Raw genomic sequence first — 20,362 nt, forward strand, 5'->3', positions numbered from 1 at the left:
ATATCGTGCTGGTGCTATGCAAGAAACTGAATCTCAAAAGAGCATGTTGTTTCTTTATCGGCCATAACGGCCAGCTTTTCTTAACACCCTCCAGGACAAGGAGGCTTGTCCTAAACCCCAGCCTTTCCTATGGCCTGAGCTGTCTGCAGTCAGCCACCTCTGAGATGAACGCAGATGACAGTATTCTGTCATCCCGGCTAGCTCACCAGTCTTCCACCTGCCCTGTGATCTCCCCACCACCACCCGAGGTCTGGTACCTGGTCCATCTCAGGGAACGTGCTCAGTTTTCAGGAGCCAGATACTCCCTCTGGAACTCCAAACTCACTTTCTGACAGCTTGAGGCTCCCAAATTGCCTTAGGTTTTTACCACCACATGGCTTCAGCAAAGAAAGGGTCTTTTCTGTCCCTTGATGCCATCGTGCCCTAATGCAATACTAATATAAATCCCCCGAAGAGTCTTGGGGAAATGTGGGGGGAAACCAGGCTGGGCTTAGAACAGGGGCTTAGAAAAGTCCCAGGTACCAGGGTTAGTCATAGATGCTTTCATAAACATTGTCTTCCTGTGAGGTAGGTGAGATTGGTGTGCTCATCCTCGTGTTATAGTCAGATAACGGGGCTCAGAGAGCTTACTGACATCAAACAATTGTTCTCCAGAGACCAAACATACCTCTGTAATTGAAAGTTCACCAGCAGAAGCTAGAAATGGGAGGTGACCGGCCAGTCCTTCTGAAATCTAAGGCTTTTAATCAGAGACAATCAGTTCGCAGTAGACGTTCCTACTTACCTGGAGCATGGAGGATATGACCATAGGGAGCATGCTCAGGGGAAAGCGAAGGATATTGAAGAGGGTGATGGAGGTGAAGGCCTTTTCTGCATCCAAAATATTACGGCTATCCACCAGGACATAAACTGAAAATGTGACCACAGATACCTGGAAAAGCAAGGTCATGAGCACTTTATTCCTAAAAGGACTCACGCTGCCTTGTACTAAGTCTCAGGAACGCAGTACATCAGTTACTGGAGTTAAAGGAGTTTAGGGATTATCTCAACCTTCCCATGTTACAGATAAGAAAGCTGACCCAGAGGAGGAGGAAAATCTTGCCTGAGACACAAACTCAATTAATTAATGGCATTGCTGGGAGCAGAGCTCGGGTCTCCTGGTTCCTATATCAGTGTTTCTTCTGCTATTGACTCACATGGCCACCCCCAGAAGACAAGAAGCCTTCCTTGTCGTCCATACAAACCATTCCTGGATACCACATTCATGCCGAACATCTCAGCAACTTGCTCTGGGCACCCAGACCACCAAAATTTACACAGGGGTAAAACTAGGGTTGAGGGCATGAGGTAGGAGTTAAAGAGAGGAGCAGAGTTCCCTGGATTTGGGGGTCAGGCCTCGATGTTTGGGGCAGTCTATCTAGGACAGAGCTTTCTCTTACAGAAGCTGACCCCGCCCCCTGCCTCATGTCACTCACCAGGATTGGAGTTAAGAATAAGAGAAACATCATCACAGACTGCATCTGCCCAAACTTGAGCAGGTTTTTGAGCTCTTTCTTCCGAATGTTGTGAACTTGGTTTTTGAATGAAGGTTCCCAAGCAAAATATTTCAGGATCTAATAGGATAAAAAAGAACACAGCTCACACTGTTACCCCAAAAGGACATGAAGTGCATCTCATTCACTTAGGTTTTAGCATATGCTCCCCCAAATTTGAAGGGGTGGTGGTGTAGAAATCCAGATTATAAAGTATAATTACAGAAAGGTAGCTTCTTTTTGTTGACAATACATTATTTGACTTCATCCCTATAACAATCTAAGTGTGCCCAACTCTCTGAGTTTTCCTGGGACTCAGGATTGCCCAGGACATGAGGCTTTCAGTGTAAACCTGGAAAATTCTGGGCAAACCAGGGAGAGTTAGTCCCCTACTTTTGTAGAATTATTGTGCCCATTTTAACAATAAGGAAACAGGCAGAGGGAGGCTAAGCTTTGGTGCCCAAAATCACCAAGCTAGCTAGTGGTAGAGTTGAGACTCAAAATCAAGTCTATTCAATTTTGCCGCATTAGTGGGAAAGTGCTCTGTGTGAAGAAATATCAGGGCATTAAAAGGGGCCTCTGTTTCATTTTCAAGAAGTTTAAGGTAATGCAAAATCAATGAATTCAAAACTATATATACGTACACACACACATAAGATCTTATTGGTCACCTTTGGAGGATGAAATGTATTATTTTGAAAAATTTGAAGAAAGCATCTATCCTTCCTATCCCATACAAATTTTATTTTAAGGTAATCAACTAGTTGATTAAGATAATTCTTCTTCCTAGAATTCCAACTATTCAACGACAAAGGAATGATAGAACTAAAATATCACCCCTTCATAACTCCTAATGAAATAATAGATCAAGGCCATGATCAGCAGTGGCTGCTAAAACTTTTATGACAGTGGTTTTTCAATCTTAGCTGCATATTAGAATCACTTGGGAGCTTTAAAAATATAATGTATGCCTGGGCCTCACCCCTAGAAAGTCTAATGTAATTGGTCTGAATTAGGGTTCAAACCTTAGTGGATTTTACAAACATCCCAGGGGATCGAAACATGCTGCGAAGGCCACAAATCACTGTTCTAGGTGAAAGAAGGACAGGAAACTTAATAACGGGTGAATCGGTCTGACGAAGCCTGTATCCCGGCATACGCATCGTTACTGTAACATCCTTACTCCCCTATCCCCACCCCATTCTCAAAAAAAAAAAAAAATCAAACCTGACTCTAATCAAGTTTTAGATCTACCTACCAATTTACAAGAAATACAGGAAAGAAGACAACCTGGTTTCTCCAATATGACCAAAATAAAAAGGCGGAGGGCAGGTACTACTATAGATTAAAAGCATTATTAGCTAAGTGCCATGTGTGGATATTTTTTGAATCCTTATTCAAACTAATGAACAGTTTTAAAAAAAAGAGAGAGATGAAGGTGGCAATTGGGGAAATTTAACGGCACCAAAGAACGATTGTTAATTTTTTTAGGTGTGATAATGGTATCTTTAAAAACAAAGTCTTTCTTTTAGAAATATATACAAGGTATTTAGTAATGAAATGACAAGATAACCTGAGATTCTCTTTCAAATGATCTAGAATGGCGTTAAGTGGAGATTGGAAAGGTAGAGATGAAACTAGTTTGATTGTGTTGATAACTACTGGAGCTGGGCAATGTCCATGGGGGTTCATTATATCATTCTGTTTACTTTTGTGCACATTCGACAATTTATAAAGTAACGTAAAAACAAAAGAAACCATTTAAGGTAAATAAATACAAACCCAGGTTTAAAAGAGGGCCTGAAAGGGGTAGTAGAAGGAGATTTGTGGGTAGATGAATCAGGAGTCATGTGACACCCATGGGCCTAGAAGCAGGAGCGTCTACCAGGGTTCATTAAGGCCAAGTGCCCACTGCTGCTGTCATTGCACCCAGAGGGCCACCTACTCCTGGCTTCTCACCTTGATCCCACTGAGAATCTCATTCATGATCTTTAAACGTTTGTCTTTATTCTTCATATTTTTGACCTGCAAGGAAAAAGTAAAAACAAAACACACTTCCATGTGAGAGTGTCCAGATTTGCCGCACATGATAGGTCTCGGTGACATTTTTGGCTGTCACTTGGTAAGAACTTGAGGTGCCCAGTGATGGGATGTGTCTCTCCCACTCCCCTCTTTGCTCACTCTGTCTCTGCCACACCCACCTTCTTTCTGATTCTTGAAAGTGCCAAGTTCATTTTTACCCCCAGCCTTGGCCTAACTGTGTTGTTTTTTTTTTTTTATTGTTTTTCTCAAGGCTTACTCCTTCTTGGTCAGGCTTGTGTTGTACAGAGCCCAGCTGAAACGTCCCCTCCTCACAGAGGCCTCTTCTGACCCCATAATCTAAAACAGCCACCTAGTCAACTCACTATCACATCACCATTTAATTCTCTGCGTAGCAGAGTTGATTGTCAGGACTCAGGCTTAGTTTGGGTCCCTCAGGTGACGGCTGTGTGCGATGGGTTCGTGTCACTATGATGGGGAAACAGGTCAATAATCACTGTTCTAAGAACAGCCCCGTGGAGCAGGTGGCAGAGGTATGTGCAGGGTCCCTGAGCAGCTGTTCTCTCTGCAATCAGGCTCTTCCCTCTGACATGAATGGAGATACAGTATATAAACCCAAAGAGTGGTCAGAAGATGAAAAGAGAAGATAAAGAAAGCCAAGTTCATCTGGAATACTGGGAAGTCTTCCAGCAGCTTTGCCTTACCCACACTCCCACCAAGAGTTAGAATAAAATAAGCGAAAGACTTTAGACTTTGAAGAAATTCTATATATCCCCAGGGTGACTCTGTTTCTTTACCTGAATTGCCCTATTCTTGGTGGCGATTATACCATTAACTGGGATTAGGAGCAACATCAGCCCAACACCCGCTAACACTGAGGGTCCCAACTCTCTCCACAGGAAGAAGATGGATAAGGAGATCTGGAGAACATTTGACCACAGCAGGTGGATGAAGTTGGTCACGTCCATGAGCTTCTGGGCATCCACAGACATCAGGTTCACTGTTTCGCCCACGGTGTACTGCTTCCTGGCTCGGTTGGATAGGATCAGCGACTAAAGATAAAGATCGTGATTGGCCTCCATGGACAAGGTCAAGGATACTGGGGAGTAAAAGGGGAACCTCAGGAAGTGAGAACACAGCAGAAGGGTGGGCTCCATATGGACACAGTGTTTTCAAGGGGCTGTGTCTTCTTGCCTCCTAGTTTTACTAACAGAGTTCTCATTCTTGACCACTCTTTCCTGCTATTCCCACCTTCTCCAACCCCACGCCCCACCCCAACTTCTTTGCTCACAAAATTCCTATTTATCTTTTAGTGTCACCTTAGGTGGAACTTCTCCAGAGAAGACTTGCCTGACTTTCAAGCTGGGATTGGATCGCCCTTCTGAGTCCTGGGCTTACCTCTGTCATTACATATATCACACTGAGATGTAATTGTTTTCTTTTTCTATTTTTCCACCAGATTTAAGCTCTGTGAGGACAAGGGCTACGTCCATTCATTTCACTACTGTGTCACAGGGTACACAGTAGGGAACCAAATACTGAAAGATGGAACAAACGGAGGGATGAAGAAAGGAAGTGTGTATTGATTCTGGCCTTGCAGACTTTTGACGTGGCCCTGTTATTGGAGCCATACTTTTATGAGGAGGTAGCAACCACTCCCAAGCAGGTCAAAGATCTTAGAATGGAGAGGAAAGCTGCAGAGTTCACACATTTGAAGCAAAATGACTTACTGTCAGGAATTTGCAGGCAATGTCTAGGCTCTTCCAAATTATAATTTAACATGGACTCACCAAATCCATTTGACATGGACGCACTAGATATTTAAATCTCATAATATGAGCCTCCTGTTCTCATGTTAAAGAGATCAAAAGGCTGCAAACAATGCCTTGCACAAATGCACCCAGCTAAGGAACTTGGGTTGGGATGGGACTAAAACCAGCTTGCACTATGCACCTTCTTGGAGGAAGGAGAGCCTCCTTTAATTGCCACAAAGATGGTATATGGACTAGAGTGGCCCTAGATTTTTACCTCAGTACTTCTCCTAGAAGCTCTACTGTTATTTTCATCTATGAATACATTTTTCTTTGGCACATACAGCGATTTTTGGTTGTCCAGTAAAAAGGAAAAAAATTCTTAAAATGTTAGGACACCAAAGTTCTAGAGAAATCAGTCCATTTCTAAGCCTTCCCTTTGATGGGGGAAAAAAAAAAACATCTTCAAGGTAATCACCATAGTTTTCTTTTCTCAATAAATCTCAATAAAGTGAAAAAGTTATTGATTTAGTCCCAATAGCCCTTGTCTGGGGGCAGGTCTTGGCTCTGTAATTGTAGGCATGAAATGATCTAAGCCTTACTTTTCTGTAAGATAGGGATAATGCAATTACCTCACAGGACTATGGGTTGATAATGGATATGAAAAATGTTTCACAACATTTCATAAATGAAGCATTGTCTAAACATATGAAATTAGTCAATTTTAAATTCGATTTTAGTAGCAATATTTATTTGAATGAAGGTGTCTTAAAGGCTCTATTTTATAATTTCCTTATGTATCGTAACCACTGCAAAACCTGGAATATATATTGAGAATCAAAATTGTAAAAGTGTGCATTCATAGAAATGGCTGAGACAGCCTGGTTAGTGACCTCATACCCTGCAAACCAGCAGAAATCCAATCTCTCCAGAAGGAATAAGATGATTAAAAAATTAATTTGGGGGAAGATAAATTCTAGTATGAGAGTTTCTGGAAGTTCAAAGGCTTCTGACCTAAAGACCTTTGGGTTACTTGTCTGGGTCTCTTGACGAATCAGTATGTACTCAGGGAGGACAAAGACACATTGGCTTTTTAAGAGAGGAAAGCAAAGGAGAAAACCAGGAACTGTAATAGAGAAATCGCTGTAATGGAACTCTCTAGTGGAAGAAGAAAAAGAGGAAGAAAGGGCAACTATTTGATGTTTTGACCTATTAAAAGTCCTACCCCTCATATGTGAATTATCTCCTCAGGTTTATAATAATTGATTGTAACTGTTTTATTTTCATTTCTTTCTTTTTCTTTCCTTCTTTTTTAATTGAGATGTCACTGACTCTATTTTCTTTCTTAGGGGACAACATGAGACTTCATCTTGGAATCTAAGATATAAAGAAAATACAATTGCCTTGAGAAAGTTACATGTTACAAGCAGCATATCAAAGGGAAGAAGAGAAAAATCACCTCAAGGAGATGGAAAAGCTCGCAAGTCTGCAGAACTCAGTAAGCAGAGTGAATGTATTTACAAACTGAACAAACGAGTCAGGCAGAGGAGGGCTTGGTCAGCCACAAAAGATTTAGAAAAAGAAGTTGCTTGCATAAGTGGGTCCCTGAGGCAACCCAAGGCTCAGGGACTCATTTCAGCAGGGGAGATGGAGGCCTGGTGACTAGGGCATTCCAGTCTATGGCAAAATTATAATTTGACATGGACGCACCAAGTCTTATGAGTGCAGTTTCATGAAGTATTGGGTTTAAATGTAAATAAATGTTGGTAGTTTTAAGAGTCTGCCCCTGGCCAGCTTGTTCTGACTTTATGTTCTTTCCCAAGGTGTTTTCACCTTGTCTAGGGAGGTAGGAAAAGAGAGACAGAATGCAAGCCTTCAAGGTGGAGAGGCAGATCCAGGGCCGAGAACAGCTTGCCAGCTTTTCTCTGGAGTGCATCCCCCACACCCCATGTCTACATACACACTTTTCATATTTTGATTTCCAAAGGAACATCGAAAGAAGACTATATGGTTAATCAAAATCAAATGCTGAGGTCATTTATCATTTCTATCAAATTTTCCTCAATCTTGGAATAAATGCCCACGTTCACTAAGGGGATTTTCTTTGGTGATGCCTGACAAATGCCACTTACCTTTTTATATACAGAAGCCATGATGGTTGTCCGTACATTTATACCCAGCACGAAGCACAGTTGAAAGTAATACTGAAGGCAAAGAGACTGGACGAGGGCCACGATGAATAAGAGGATGGAATAGAGATATCCAGTCCACAAATAGGTGTCAGGGTCATTTGCGAAGGAGATCAGCAATCTGCCAGAGCAAAAAAGTAATGCCTATCAAGCCTCTGCCTCCTCACCGTCCTTGCATAGCCAGCTACTCCACCCTACCTCGTAGGTGAGAAAAGTAACCAGAATTCCAATGCTCTTGGAAGACTGAGAGCCACAGTCATGCCAGCCCTCTTGCTTTGGCTCAGAGAGGAGCAGCAAGAGCCTAGAGTGGATGACCCATGGCTGTGAGAAGGGACAATGAATGTTCCACGGAGCTGCCACTGCAATGCTTTGTCTCTGTCTTCCTGCAACGCCTGGTAAAAGAGGCCATGAGGAACAAAGTGATTCGTTCCCAGACAACGCAAGCCTGGAAAGGAATTAGGACACGTATGTAGCACGAGTTAGAAGGGCTTCCCTTGAGAATATTTCATTCCATAGATCCCAGGAGCATGTAAAGTCTTGTCATGATTAACCGGAACCTTCCATTGAAGGCAGTGACTGCGAAGCGATGAGGTCACAGACACGAGGTACCAGGCTCCCCTGGGATATGCTGCCCCTCTCTTGGATGTGGCTCAGCCCACAGCAGTTCTGTTTAACACACAGAGCCCCTAATGAGTACCTGGCTTCCTGTGGTGGTGGGGGAATGGGCAGCGTGGCAAAGAGGGAGGCTAAAGTACATATCATCTTAGATTTTGAAAGTTGCCTTACCCTTTTCATGAATACAACGCTGTGAGGTGGAAGAAAATTATGAGCATTTAACAAATGGGAATTTAATAAGCTCCTGCCTGCATCCACAAGGGGCCAAAAGGAGAGTGGACGAGAAAGTCCTGAGGCAAGCCCAGACTCGGGGACTCACTTGAGCAGCTGAGGATTCAGAAACATGAGGATGTCATGCACTAGCTTGAGCAGGAATGACTTCAGGAGTATAAGATAGAAGGTTTTGAAGAGGGTCTTGACCAACCAGGACTTGGGAAAGTCTTCTGTGGTCCCAGACTTCTTTTTTTTCTTTTTAGCTTCCTCCTAGGCACGAAACCAAACAACAACAGAGTCCACAGAGCTGTGGATGTAAGACTTTGTCCTGCACTGAACAGCTCCAAGGTGTTAAACCCCTGAGCCCAGTTGCTGCTTTGTACAAGGTTTAGTGACACATAGCGGCTCTCAATAAATATTTTCAAGTGAAAAAGTAAATGAATTAACTGCTAATGCTAAATCCCACTAAGGTACAAATTCTAGTTATGCTAAGGTATTATTTTATCTTTCTATTTTTAAAAGCATTTTATTATAGAAAATTTCAAATATACCCCAAAGGAGAGCAAATAGTACATTATACCCCCATGAATCCATCACTAAGGTATCAGTATTGTGAATCCTACTAATAGTATGAAATGCACTGCAAAGTATAAAGTGGTGTAAAAAATATGAGCACAAAAATCCCCAGGACACTGATGTTCTCTTGCCTGAGACATACAGCACATTCACACAGACCCTCATGGGAAAGTTACCAGGACAAGGACATCTTGGCTTTGACTCTGGTTCTTGGTCAGGCCATCCAGCCTGGCTCCAGAGTTCTGCTGGGAGTTCTTCTTCTGCCTTTTCTGGAATGCCCGCCTGGCCTTGGGCAGCTCTCTTGCCATGCACGTTTCAAAGTTGCTGACCAGTGTTGTGGTTTTAATCTCTTCATTAACATCCCAGACATCTTCAAGTGTCAGAGGTTGCTTGTAGCCTTTCAGAATAATGCTGAAACAAGAGGGACACACAAGCTGAGACCCCACAGAGTGCGTCACAGGCTGTCTCCCTGATGCTTCTATCAAAACCTGCCTCCCAGTTCCGGGATGGAGGGACAGAAGAATGGGACTTTTTCCTTGCCCCACCAGCCCATCTCCTGACCCTTTGAACTTGACAGAGTGGGGAGAGCAGGAAAGGGTTCGGGTAGGGGTGACAGAAGGTGATAGAAGAAAAGAGAAAGGGAAGGGATGGGGTACTACTGAATTAAGAGCCAAAAGAGCATCACTGCCCCCTGCTCCTTCCTCCTTAAACACTAGCTGTCTCTCTGCTGCTCCATCATCATCTTGAGGCTGCCTCCATACTTTCTCTCTAGATAAGGTCTCCTCAACCACAGACATGAGAATATGGGTGAAAAATAAATTACATCTTTATTTTTAATTGCTTCTAATTGATATTTAGCCTTTCCTTCTAATATGAGTGTATGCAACCAGCCAGAGTTGTAAAAAGGAGTAACTGTACTTTTGTCACTGGAAGAAATCACAAATGTTTTCATGGCTCTTTTACTCATTACTACTTTGTATGGTCATTATTAGACCCATCACTAGGTTGTGTTATTTAATGCATTAATAAAGAGACACTTGTATTACTATAGCACTCATTTGGGTTTTTTATTTATTTATTTTTATTTTTATTTTTTTAACTTTTTTTAAATTAGTTTCAGGTGTCATTTGGGTTTTTTAAAAAATAATTTAGGTAATTATATTTCAGTGTATTTGTTTTCCTTTATAATCCTATGTCTTTTTTTTTTAATTATAGTTGGCATTCATTAATGTTTAGCTTCTGGTGTACAATGCCATGATCAGGCATCCACAGTATCCCTGAGGTGGTCTCCCAAATGGGACACGTGTCCTTCGGATACCCTACAAAATCTTTACAACATTAATGATTACGTTCCCCAAATTAATTTTCAAAAATCCTGAGGCCATTTGTGGTTACTGACTGTTTCCTAATCCTTTCCCCTTATCCCCCCCCCATGTCTTTTATTTTATGCATTTAAAATATTATTTGAGAAGGGATTCATGGGTGTTACCAGCCAAAAGGGTCCATGGAACTACAAAGGACAAGAACGCCTGCTCCTGCTCTTCCGGAAGCCCAGGCCAGCTATTTCATCCCTTACCTTCCCAGGCTGTGCCACACTGCCTGCCCCCACATTTCCCCTTTCCAGCCCTGCTCTCTCCTTTTCTTACTGTCCTACTTTATCTCCATGGAACCCCCAGACTACCAAAAGCAAATCTCCCTCCATCTTCTCCTCAGCCTCCCAATCTGCCTGGTGAAGGAACTAAACTACATTGATCTGTAAGTTTTAACATTCTCTGATTCTGACTAAATAGAGGAGAAATGGAGGCCACAGGAGGCATTTTTAAAAATTAAGATTTCTACCACTTTCAGAAGAGTGAGGGGGTAGAGATAGAGACGACCCATTCTTCAGGCATTTCCTACCTGTCATACCAACAAAAGGTAATGCGACTCAGAAATGAAGCCGTGAGTGATGGATTCTGCAAGACAGACAAAAAATTAGAAAGTAAATCAATTGGAAATAAGAACTCTATGGGCTCTAAAATGGGAAATGGATATAATGTTGTGCTGGAAACTAGATATGATACAGAGGTCAGTTGGTCAACCTACGTGTTTATTTAGCGACTGTAAGGTCACCAGTAGAATGATAATCAGAAATTCTGGCAGAGAGATACGAATTAAATGTCTATGCTAAAGATTGGCGGGTCAATGTAAAAGTCAATAGTCACCTTCTGTTCTCTTATGTCATAAAATGGTCTATACTATTGTATTCTGGGCTTAGGGGACCTCCATGAGACCTAGACAGCTCAAAGTTACATTTGTCAAGGTGCCATTCAATTAAATAACCTATGAGGTATATATTTAGAGTCTCACATTTGATGAGTCATCTTTTTCGGAAAATGCTGAAAGGATCAAGATCAGGATTTGGAATCCATAGCAGATGAAGAACAGGCAGGAGTAGGCCAGATTGTAACTGCTGCCCTATGGGAAAAACAAAAACAAAAACAATATAGAAAATTAGCCTTTTATCCAAATTAAGCCTAAACTGGTGATTAAAGCCTATATCAAATCCCCTAAATCCAGTTCTATCCTGGAGCTCAGCTAATTGTATGCCATTGGCTCCGACTTAGAAGTTGCCCGACAGCTTTTCCTCATGTCACCCTCTCTGTCCTCCTTACCTGTAAGAGCATCCGGATCAGGGTTTGAAATTGGAACGTGCCACAGAGTATTGAAAGAATCCAGAACAGGGACAGGAACCAAGAATCCTTCTGCACACACCATCGCCTGCTGTGCTGGATAACCAAAACCAGGAGCTGGAGAGAAATCCACAGCAAGTTTGGAAAAATACTACCACTAGCCAGGGACAAGAGCCAAAAAGGATGTCAGAAAACAGGAAGAAAGGAGGGCCGAAGGAGGAAACTGTTGTACCGAATCTGGCCAAGCAGAAAGCACATAAATGCCAAACTAGATTTCCTCCCTGACACCATCCAACTTTCTCTTTCAGGGCCTCTGTGCTCTTCCTGGGACCCCTTTCCCCACGCCATCTCTGTTCAACCATACTTGGGTGGGGAGCGAGCCAAGAACGGAGAGGGTCACCATCTGCATTTTAGTGAAGGCACTTTGGGAGCTAGAAAAATCTTTTCAAGACACAAGGAAATTAACTTCATGCACTACCATAGTCAGCTGGGGGAGGCAGATTCTGCTGGATAAATGCGAGGTCACTGTATCATGATTTTCTAATAATATCAGACTAAGCAATCAATAAAAGCAACTTGCCTTGTAACATCTCACTTGGATATAAGTAACTAAATGTTAGATCCCTAAACCCAGTGCTATGTTAGTAAACTAGCATTCTGGAAGAAAAAAATAAAAGCTATGATATGTAGTATTTGCCAATTTCTGTGGTATATATTCCCCCACTGTGGTAGATTTCAAGTTCCAGCATGTCACTAGAAGCAGGGGTGAAAAGATACACACAATCAGTCAGCTCTGTGAGCCAACTACAGCATTCCACTGCCTAGCCCCGCCCTAAACAACAATGCCTGCAGGGGCCAGGCAGACCATGGTACTGAGTGAAATGAGTGTGGGGTCAGTACTGAGCGCATGCCTGGCGTAATGGGGGCGGGAAACGGCTACTCAAGCCTAGCTGACCGCTGCCCTGTGGGAAGGCAGGCCCACACTTGCCAGACATTCTGATTTTTTAAGAAAGACTGGAAACCCAGATAAAAATGAGGCATCTTCCTGTTTTAAAATGATGGCATCTACTTCATTGGGTAGCATCCCCGTCAAAAACCACGTGCTTACAGAAGAAATGTCTGTCATCAAGTTTATATGAACAACTCTAGACTCAGTGATCTGTTGATTAGAGTCTACAATCAATCAATTGAAAACTAATATTTATAGCATTTAAGAAAATTCTTTTATATTAAGAAACTTGAATTTCATGTATGATCTTTAGGGGGCAAGATATGAAGGCATAAGATACATATCAGTCATTAACGCTAGTACCCTAGGGACAATGCTCTATAAACTAGTGTTCAAAAGATGAAAAGCTACAATTTGTCTCGCCCCCATTATAATCATTTGTCTCATCGTAGGTCCTTGAAAAAGGTAGATGAAATTAGATTTAATTTCATTCTAGAAAAGTAAATTTCAGCTAGATGACTACGAGCAGAGAGAAGATAAACAGGGCAGAAGTGGTGATGGGCCTTACCCATGTGCCCAGGTAGAGGCTTGGATTGGTATATCGAATGGCGGGGACTGTGGTTTGTCCCGAGTCTTCTGCGAGTACCAGGGCCAGCTCTATGGCTGCTAGAATAAAAAGAAACCCAACAAGAACCTGAGAAAGGAAAAAGACCACAGTTAGGAGGATATAATTCTTTAGAATAAAATGGTTTCCAGTAATACATGGTAAAAATGGTATTCAGTGATTCAGATGACACGCTCAATAAATATTTCAGGCATAAATGGATACATGTAGTTCAAACAATGGGATGCAGTTCAACGTATGCTGTAAGTGTTTCTGAGGAATGTTAAGTGCGATGGTTTTAAAATGTGCCCTTTAATATGCTTCCCTTCAAAAAGCAGAGCTTAGTTTCCCTTCCCTTCAGTGTGGGCTGGACTTAGTGACATGCTTCTAATGAATAGGATACGGTGGAAGTGACAGTGTGTGACTTCTAAGACCAGGTCACAGAAAACAATGTGGCTTCCTCCTTGTTCTCTGTCTTAGGTCACTCACTGCAGGGAAAGCCACCAGCCCCAGCATGAGGACACTTAACTAGCTCTGTGGAGAGGTCCTCTTGGTTAGGGACTGAGTCTCCTGCCAACAACCACGTGAGTGAGTCATCTTAGATCCTCTAGCCACAATCAAAACTCTAGATGACCTTCGTCCCAGCTTATTAACTATAACCTTCTTCATGAGACATCCTGAAGCAGAACTCAGATAAGCTGTTCTCATATTGCTGACGCAGGGAAACTGTGAGATAAAAACCATTTATTTTTAAACTGTTAAGTTTGGGCATAATTTCGTACACAGCAATAGATAACTAATACAATAGATTTAAGAGGGTGATCCCCCACCCCGGTTGGGTTGGTACTATTACCTTTCTTTGGTCATTAGTCCCAGCCTTTTCCCCCTATAATCTTTAAAGTTAATATTGCAAATGATTGCAGCTATGTCATCCTAAAATGACTCCAAGCCAAACAATATTTGTCGTATGAGCATACGAGATATGATACATATTGTATGGTTCTAAAGTACCACCCCTACCCATCAAGATGGAAAATTACTACTTCTGCTGAGGAGCTCCACTCGTATCTTAGCCCTCAAAATGAAGATCTTTAGTACTATCTTGCCTACCCTCATCCCTTTCTACTCCCATCTTATCCTTACTCATTTCCATGTCTCATTCATCCAGAATGGCTCAGGCAGAGATATTGGGCCTTTTGTAATGAGAATCAGCCGAGGAAGGTGAATGCACCTTTAACTAATAGGACCAGTGCTACTAGTTAGCAAAGCATAGAGTCAAAGACAGGTTAATAAGGGAAATACATTTTTCTCAAGTGTATAATACACTACACAGTATTGTACTTTCCTCACATGAAACTATGAATCTTTTCTTTTTTTGGAAAAAAATAATAGCTTTTGAAGTGGTAAGTTATGTTTGCCTTTAGGTAAATTAGGAGATAAAAAAGAATAAGCTGAATTTGACTCCAAGGGCAATGGAAGTAAAAGCTAAAATAAACGAATGGGACTATATGAAACTTAAAAGCTTCTGCACAGCAAAAGAAACCATCGACAAAATAAAGAGGCAACCAACTGAATGGGAGAAGATTTTTGCAAACAGTGCCTCCAATAAGGGGCTAATATCCAAAATATACAAGGAACTCATGAAACTCAACAACAAAAAAACAAACAACCCAATTGAAAAATGGGCAGACGACCTGAAGAGACATTTCTCCAAAGAGGACATACGAATTGCAAATAGACATATGAAAAAATGCTCAACATCACTAATCATCAGAGAAATGCAAATAAAAACCACAATGAGATATCACCCCACCCCAGTCAGAATGGCTATCATCAACAAGACAAATAGTAACAAGTGCTGGAGAGGCTGTGGAGAAAAAGGAACCCTCATACACTGTTGGTGGGAATGCAGACTGGTGCAGCCGCTATGGAAGGCAGTGTGGAGGTTCCTCAAAAAATTACGAATAGAATTACCATATGACCCAGCAATCCCTCTCCTGGGTATCTACCCCAAAAATCTGAAAATATTTATACATAAAGACACGTGTGCTCCAATGTTCATTGCAGCTTTGTTTACAGTGGCCAAGACATAGAAAGAACCAAAATGTCCTTCGATAGATGAATGAATAAAGAAGTTGTGGTATATATACACAATGGAATACTATTCGGCGGTAAGAAAAGATGATATAGGAACATTTGTGACAACATGGATGGATCTTGAGAGTATGATGCTAAGCGAAATAAGTCAGACAGAATGAGTGACTAGAGTATCATGCTCCCTTTTGTACCTTTTAAATTTTGTAACCCTTGGGGTGTCCAGTTGGTTCAATGGTTAGAGCACAGTACTCATAACGCCAAGGTCACCGGTTGGATTCCCACATAGGCCAATGAGTTGTGTCCTCCACAACTAGATTGAAAACGACTTGACTTGGAGCTGAACTGCGCTCCTCACAACTAGACTGAAAACAATGACTTGACATGGAGCTGATGGGTCCTGGAAAAACACACTGTTCCCCAATAAAACAGATTTTGTAACCCTCTGTAAATTATCTATTCAAAAGATATAAAGTTAAATACACTAAAACCTCCATTTAAGAAAGTGAGCAAGTGATGTCAACAGACAAGTCACAAATTAAGAAATATTCTTAACAAATTTTAAAATAATCAATTGCATTAGTATTTACAGAAATGCAAAGTAAAACAATAGGATGACATTTTTGCATATAAAATTAAAGAAAAATATAAGACATAATGCTAGCGAAAGTGTGGAGAAATGCACTTTAATGTAGTTTTGGTGATACTATAAATTGTCAAAAAAACTTGCTAGATTAGAAAAAGTTCCCAGTATGTTTCAAAAGCTTTAAACTGTTCATATACTTTGATACAGTAATTCTACTTCTAGAAATCTATGCTGAGGAAATAATATGAGTTACGGACAAAAATTTATTCACAAGAATGTTAGCTGGAGTCTCGTTTTTAATAGTAAAGAATTTATAAAACCTACAATATCCCAAAACAGTGGTGGAGGAGTTTGTTGAGAGGAGTTAACATTGTCAGGGTTGTTAAAATAAGTTAAGGTATTCTCATGTGATGAATGATTTTGTAGTCATTAAAATCTTATTTAAGAATAATGTTAACACTGGGAAATGCTTTTATATCATCTCAAACAAAAGAAAGTAGACTACAAAATTGCACATACAATAAGTTCAATTATGTTTTAAAAATATTCATAGAAAAAGACAGGCGTTTCCAGTCCAAGAGGTCCGGTTTAGTACACTTTGTTTATCTCCCATCCTTCCCCATCCCATTGAAATGATGGTACAGTGTCCAAGAAGTAAATCCATAATAGCACGGAGAATATGAATGAAGAAGAGTGAACTCAGGAAACTAGATAAGTTTTATTAATAGAAGACAAAAAAGCAAACGTGTCAACCAAGACAGGTAAAAGCAGAGAAAACCATGGCCCAAAACACACACAAGAAAAAGCAGCAGTACACCTGAAATCTATGTAATTTCACTAACAATTGTCACCCCAATAAATTTAAAAAAAAAAAGTAAAAAAAAAAAAAACAAAAGAAAAGAAAAAGCAGCAGGGAAAGGGGAGCCTGAGATAGACATTACCTACCGACTGCTGTGCTGGTATCTTCTGTCTGTCCCACCAGATTCACTCTCTACTCTTGTCCTTTCAAGCCTAGAGTGGTAACACTTTGCTACTAAGCTCCAGGTCCCTTTGTAAATAAAATCTCCTCATATTATCCTGTTTTGCCTCAACTGTCTGTTTCCTGTTGGGACTCTGATTGGTAGAACTGCCTCCTCAAAGCTATTCTTTTCCTCCTAACAGACCCTGACCCCCTTTGTAAAATATCTGCCTTACTCAGCTCAGCCATATGCTTGGGTGGAAGCTGGATCTATTTCCAATCCTACGAGGTGAATTAAAACCAGTCATGATGGTCCCATTCCCCTGGCCTGTGACACATTAGCCATGGGCATGTGATACAATTCTGATCAAAGAGAAATGGGGGGACAGCTTGTGAGAACTAACTTGTGGGGGGCTTCTGGGAAGGTTTTCCTCATTGATCAAAGAGATACACAGATCTGGAAGACAAAGAACTATTTACAACTCAACAATAAATGGACACAAGATCCCAATTAAAACTCGGGCAAATTGGGAGGTTGGTTAGCTCAGTTGGTTAGAGCATGGTGCGGTGCTCTTAGCAACAAGGTTGCGGGTTCGATCCCCACATGGGCCACTGTGAGCTGAGCCCTCCACAACTAGATTGAAACAACTACTTGACTTGGAGCTGAGGGTCCTGGAAAAACACACTTAAAAATCAATTTAAAAAGTAAAAAAAAAAGGGGGGGCAAAGAGTTTATTCAAATAATACATTTCTCCAAAGAAGGTATACAAATGGCCAAAACCATATGAAAAGATATATAACATCACTAGTCATAAAGGAAATGCAAATCAAAACCACAATAAGATACCACTTCACACCTACGAGGATAGCTACAATAAAAAAGATGGACGATAACAAGTATTGGTGAGGATAAGCATAGGAGCTCCCCCTTTCCTCACAGGGGGAATATGTTCCAAGACCCCAGTGGATGCCTAAAACGGCAGATAGTACCGAATCCTACATACACTATTTTTTCTGTATACATACATACACTTTATGGCTTCTCTTGATCATATCTGGACTGCCAGCATCACTACTCTTGCATTTTGGGGCCATTATTAAATAAAATAAGGGTGACTCTATGTAAGTACTGTGATACCACATCAGTCCGATCTAATAACCCAGGTGGCTACTAAGTGACAAACGGGTGGATAGCATATACAGCGTGGGTACGCTGGACAAATGGAGGATTCACATCCTGGGGGCGGTCAGAGCTGGACTCAAGAGATTTCTTCATGCTATTCAGAATGGCACACAATTTAAAACTTATGAATAGTTTCCTTCTGGAATTTTCCATTTGGTATTTTCAGACCATGGTTGATCACAGGTAACTGAAACTGTGAAAAGCAAAACCACAGATAAGGATGTACTACTGTATTAGAAACTCATACATTACTGGCAGAAATATAAAAGGGTGCAGCCACTTTGGAAAACAGTTTGGCAGTTCCTCAAAATATAGAGTTACCATATGACTCAGCAATTCTACTCCTAAGTATACACCCAAGAAAAATGAAAGCCTATGTCTGCTCAAAAACTTGTGCATAAATGTTCCTAACATCATTATTCAAAGTAGACAAAAAACAGAAACAACCCAAATGTCCATCAACTGGTGAATAAATAAACAAAATACAGTATACCCACAGAATGGTATATTACTTAGCCATAAAAAGGAATGAAATGTTGGTACAAGCTACAACATGGATGAACCTTGAAAACATAATGCTAAATGAAAGAAGCCAGATACAAAAGGCCACATATTACCTTTGCATTTATATATAAATTATCCAGACTAGGCATATACAGAGACTAAACGCAGATCTGTGATTGCCAGGGGATAAGGGTGGAAGGAATGGAGAATGAGTGCTTAATGGGAACAAGGTTTCCATTTAGTGAGATGAAAAAGTCCTGGCAGTAGACAGTGCTGATGACTGCACAACATTATGAATGTATTTAATGCCACTGAATCGTATGCTTTAAAATGGTTAAAATGGTAAATTTTATCTTACATGTACTTTACTACAATAAAAAAACACTTTTAATAAAAGGAAGTACTGATTCATGCTACAATATGCGTAAATCTTGAAAACTTTACACTAGATGAAGTAAGTCAGATTCTAAAAGCTACATATTGCATAATTCCAAGTATGTAACATGTCCTGAATAAGCAAATTCATAGAGATAGAAAGTAGATTAGTAGTTGCCAGGGACTGGGGGAGAGGGGAGAGGGAAGTGTTCCTGCTTAATAGGTACAGGATTTCTTCTGGGAGCGATGAAAATATTTTGGAATTAGATAGTGGTGATGGTCACAAAATTAGTGAGTATGCTAAAAACCACTGAATGATACACTTTAAACAGGTGACTCTTATGGTATATGGGTTATATCACAAGAAAGCTATTTTTTTTTAAGTGATGTGTAAGGGCGCCTGCACTCTTTACCTGCCTCTGGACGCTGGCTTGAGGGTGTAATGCCTGGAGCTGTGGCAGCCATCCTGCAGTCATGTGCTAGCTTGATAACTGACTTGCTATGCCGAGGTTATCAGATGCAGATGATCAGCCACCTGTTGATATTGTTGAGCTGCTACATTAACAAATCCTGGAACTGCACTACCCCTGGACTTCTTATTATATAAGATGTTTATTGTTTAAACCAATGGATGTGACTTGGAGGTGAGAGAGTCTCAACTGATATAAATCTATTATTTGTAGTCAGCCCTGACAGCAAGTAAGAATGGGAAACAGGACAGAAATCAGAGTCTTAATTGAAGTTCTGTGAAAGTCCAGGCAATGACCCAGGACTCACAGGTAACAGGCAGTCTTCCCATCAAGAAGAGGGCAGCGGCAGAAGCAGACATGTCATGGAAAAGGGACCTACTCCAGCCACATGTGCTCAGATTAACAAACAGAACACTAATAACCACCAGAAAGCAGAGAAAAAACAATGCTAGCAAAGAAGATAGCCAAGATAATTAAACAAAACAACTGATTCTGGGATGAGACAAACAGAAATGACTGCATGAACAGAAGAGAATTTTAAATTATTTTAAAATTAATGTCCTAAGAGAGATAAGAGAAGTAATAGGTTTCTATTTAAACATTAAGTGTATTCAGAAATTAAGAAGAATCCTTAGAAATCAAGCCCATGATCGCTAAAATAAAGGCTCTTTAGGACAACCAGAAGAAAAAATTGAGGACATCTTTCAGAATACTGGGGGAAAAGGAAAATAAATTTTAAAAAGACAGAGAGAGCTAGAGAGAGAAGTTGAGAAGGAGGGTCAATTCAGAGTCCAATTCAGAGAAATGGAATTTCAAAATTAGAGGAAAAAATGAAAGGAATATATGAAAATGTCTCAGAGATAAGAAAGACATGAGTTCTTAGGCTGAAAGTGTAGAACCCATTGAATGAAAAAAGATCCATGTAAACAGACTCATGAAATCTCAGGACATCAAGAATAAAGAGGATAAAAGCTTCTAGAGAGGATAACAAGGGATGAGAAAAACCCCAACTTGGTAGCACAGGATAGTGGGGAACAATAGAGGGACATTT

At 40.8% G+C, this 20,362-nt stretch overlaps 1 protein-coding gene across 1 annotated transcript in view; it reads right to left on the minus strand.

Moving 5' to 3' along the window:
- ABCC2 (ATP binding cassette subfamily C member 2) overlaps nucleotides 1–20,362 on the minus strand; it is a 57,869-nt gene that overhangs the window by 31,670 nt on the left and 5,837 nt on the right. The window contains exons 3-13 of the mRNA XM_081074065.1: nucleotides 13,106–13,231; nucleotides 11,571–11,705; nucleotides 11,266–11,373; nucleotides 10,816–10,871; nucleotides 9,093–9,327; nucleotides 8,447–8,610; nucleotides 7,456–7,633; nucleotides 4,370–4,624; nucleotides 3,492–3,557; nucleotides 1,476–1,613; nucleotides 785–931 (exon numbers count right to left, since the gene is read on the minus strand). Coding sequence (XP_080930191.1) covers nucleotides 785–931; nucleotides 1,476–1,613; nucleotides 3,492–3,557; nucleotides 4,370–4,624; nucleotides 7,456–7,633; nucleotides 8,447–8,610; nucleotides 9,093–9,327; nucleotides 10,816–10,871; nucleotides 11,266–11,373; nucleotides 11,571–11,705; nucleotides 13,106–13,231 — 1,608 coding nt within the window. The remainder of the gene's footprint in view (nucleotides 1–784; nucleotides 932–1,475; nucleotides 1,614–3,491; nucleotides 3,558–4,369; nucleotides 4,625–7,455; nucleotides 7,634–8,446; nucleotides 8,611–9,092; nucleotides 9,328–10,815; nucleotides 10,872–11,265; nucleotides 11,374–11,570; nucleotides 11,706–13,105; nucleotides 13,232–20,362) is intronic.

Source organism: Rhinolophus hipposideros (genome assembly GCF_964194185.1).
Source record: "Rhinolophus hipposideros genome assembly, chromosome: 15".
NCBI classification, from domain to species: domain Eukaryota; kingdom Metazoa; phylum Chordata; class Mammalia; order Chiroptera; family Rhinolophidae; genus Rhinolophus; species Rhinolophus hipposideros.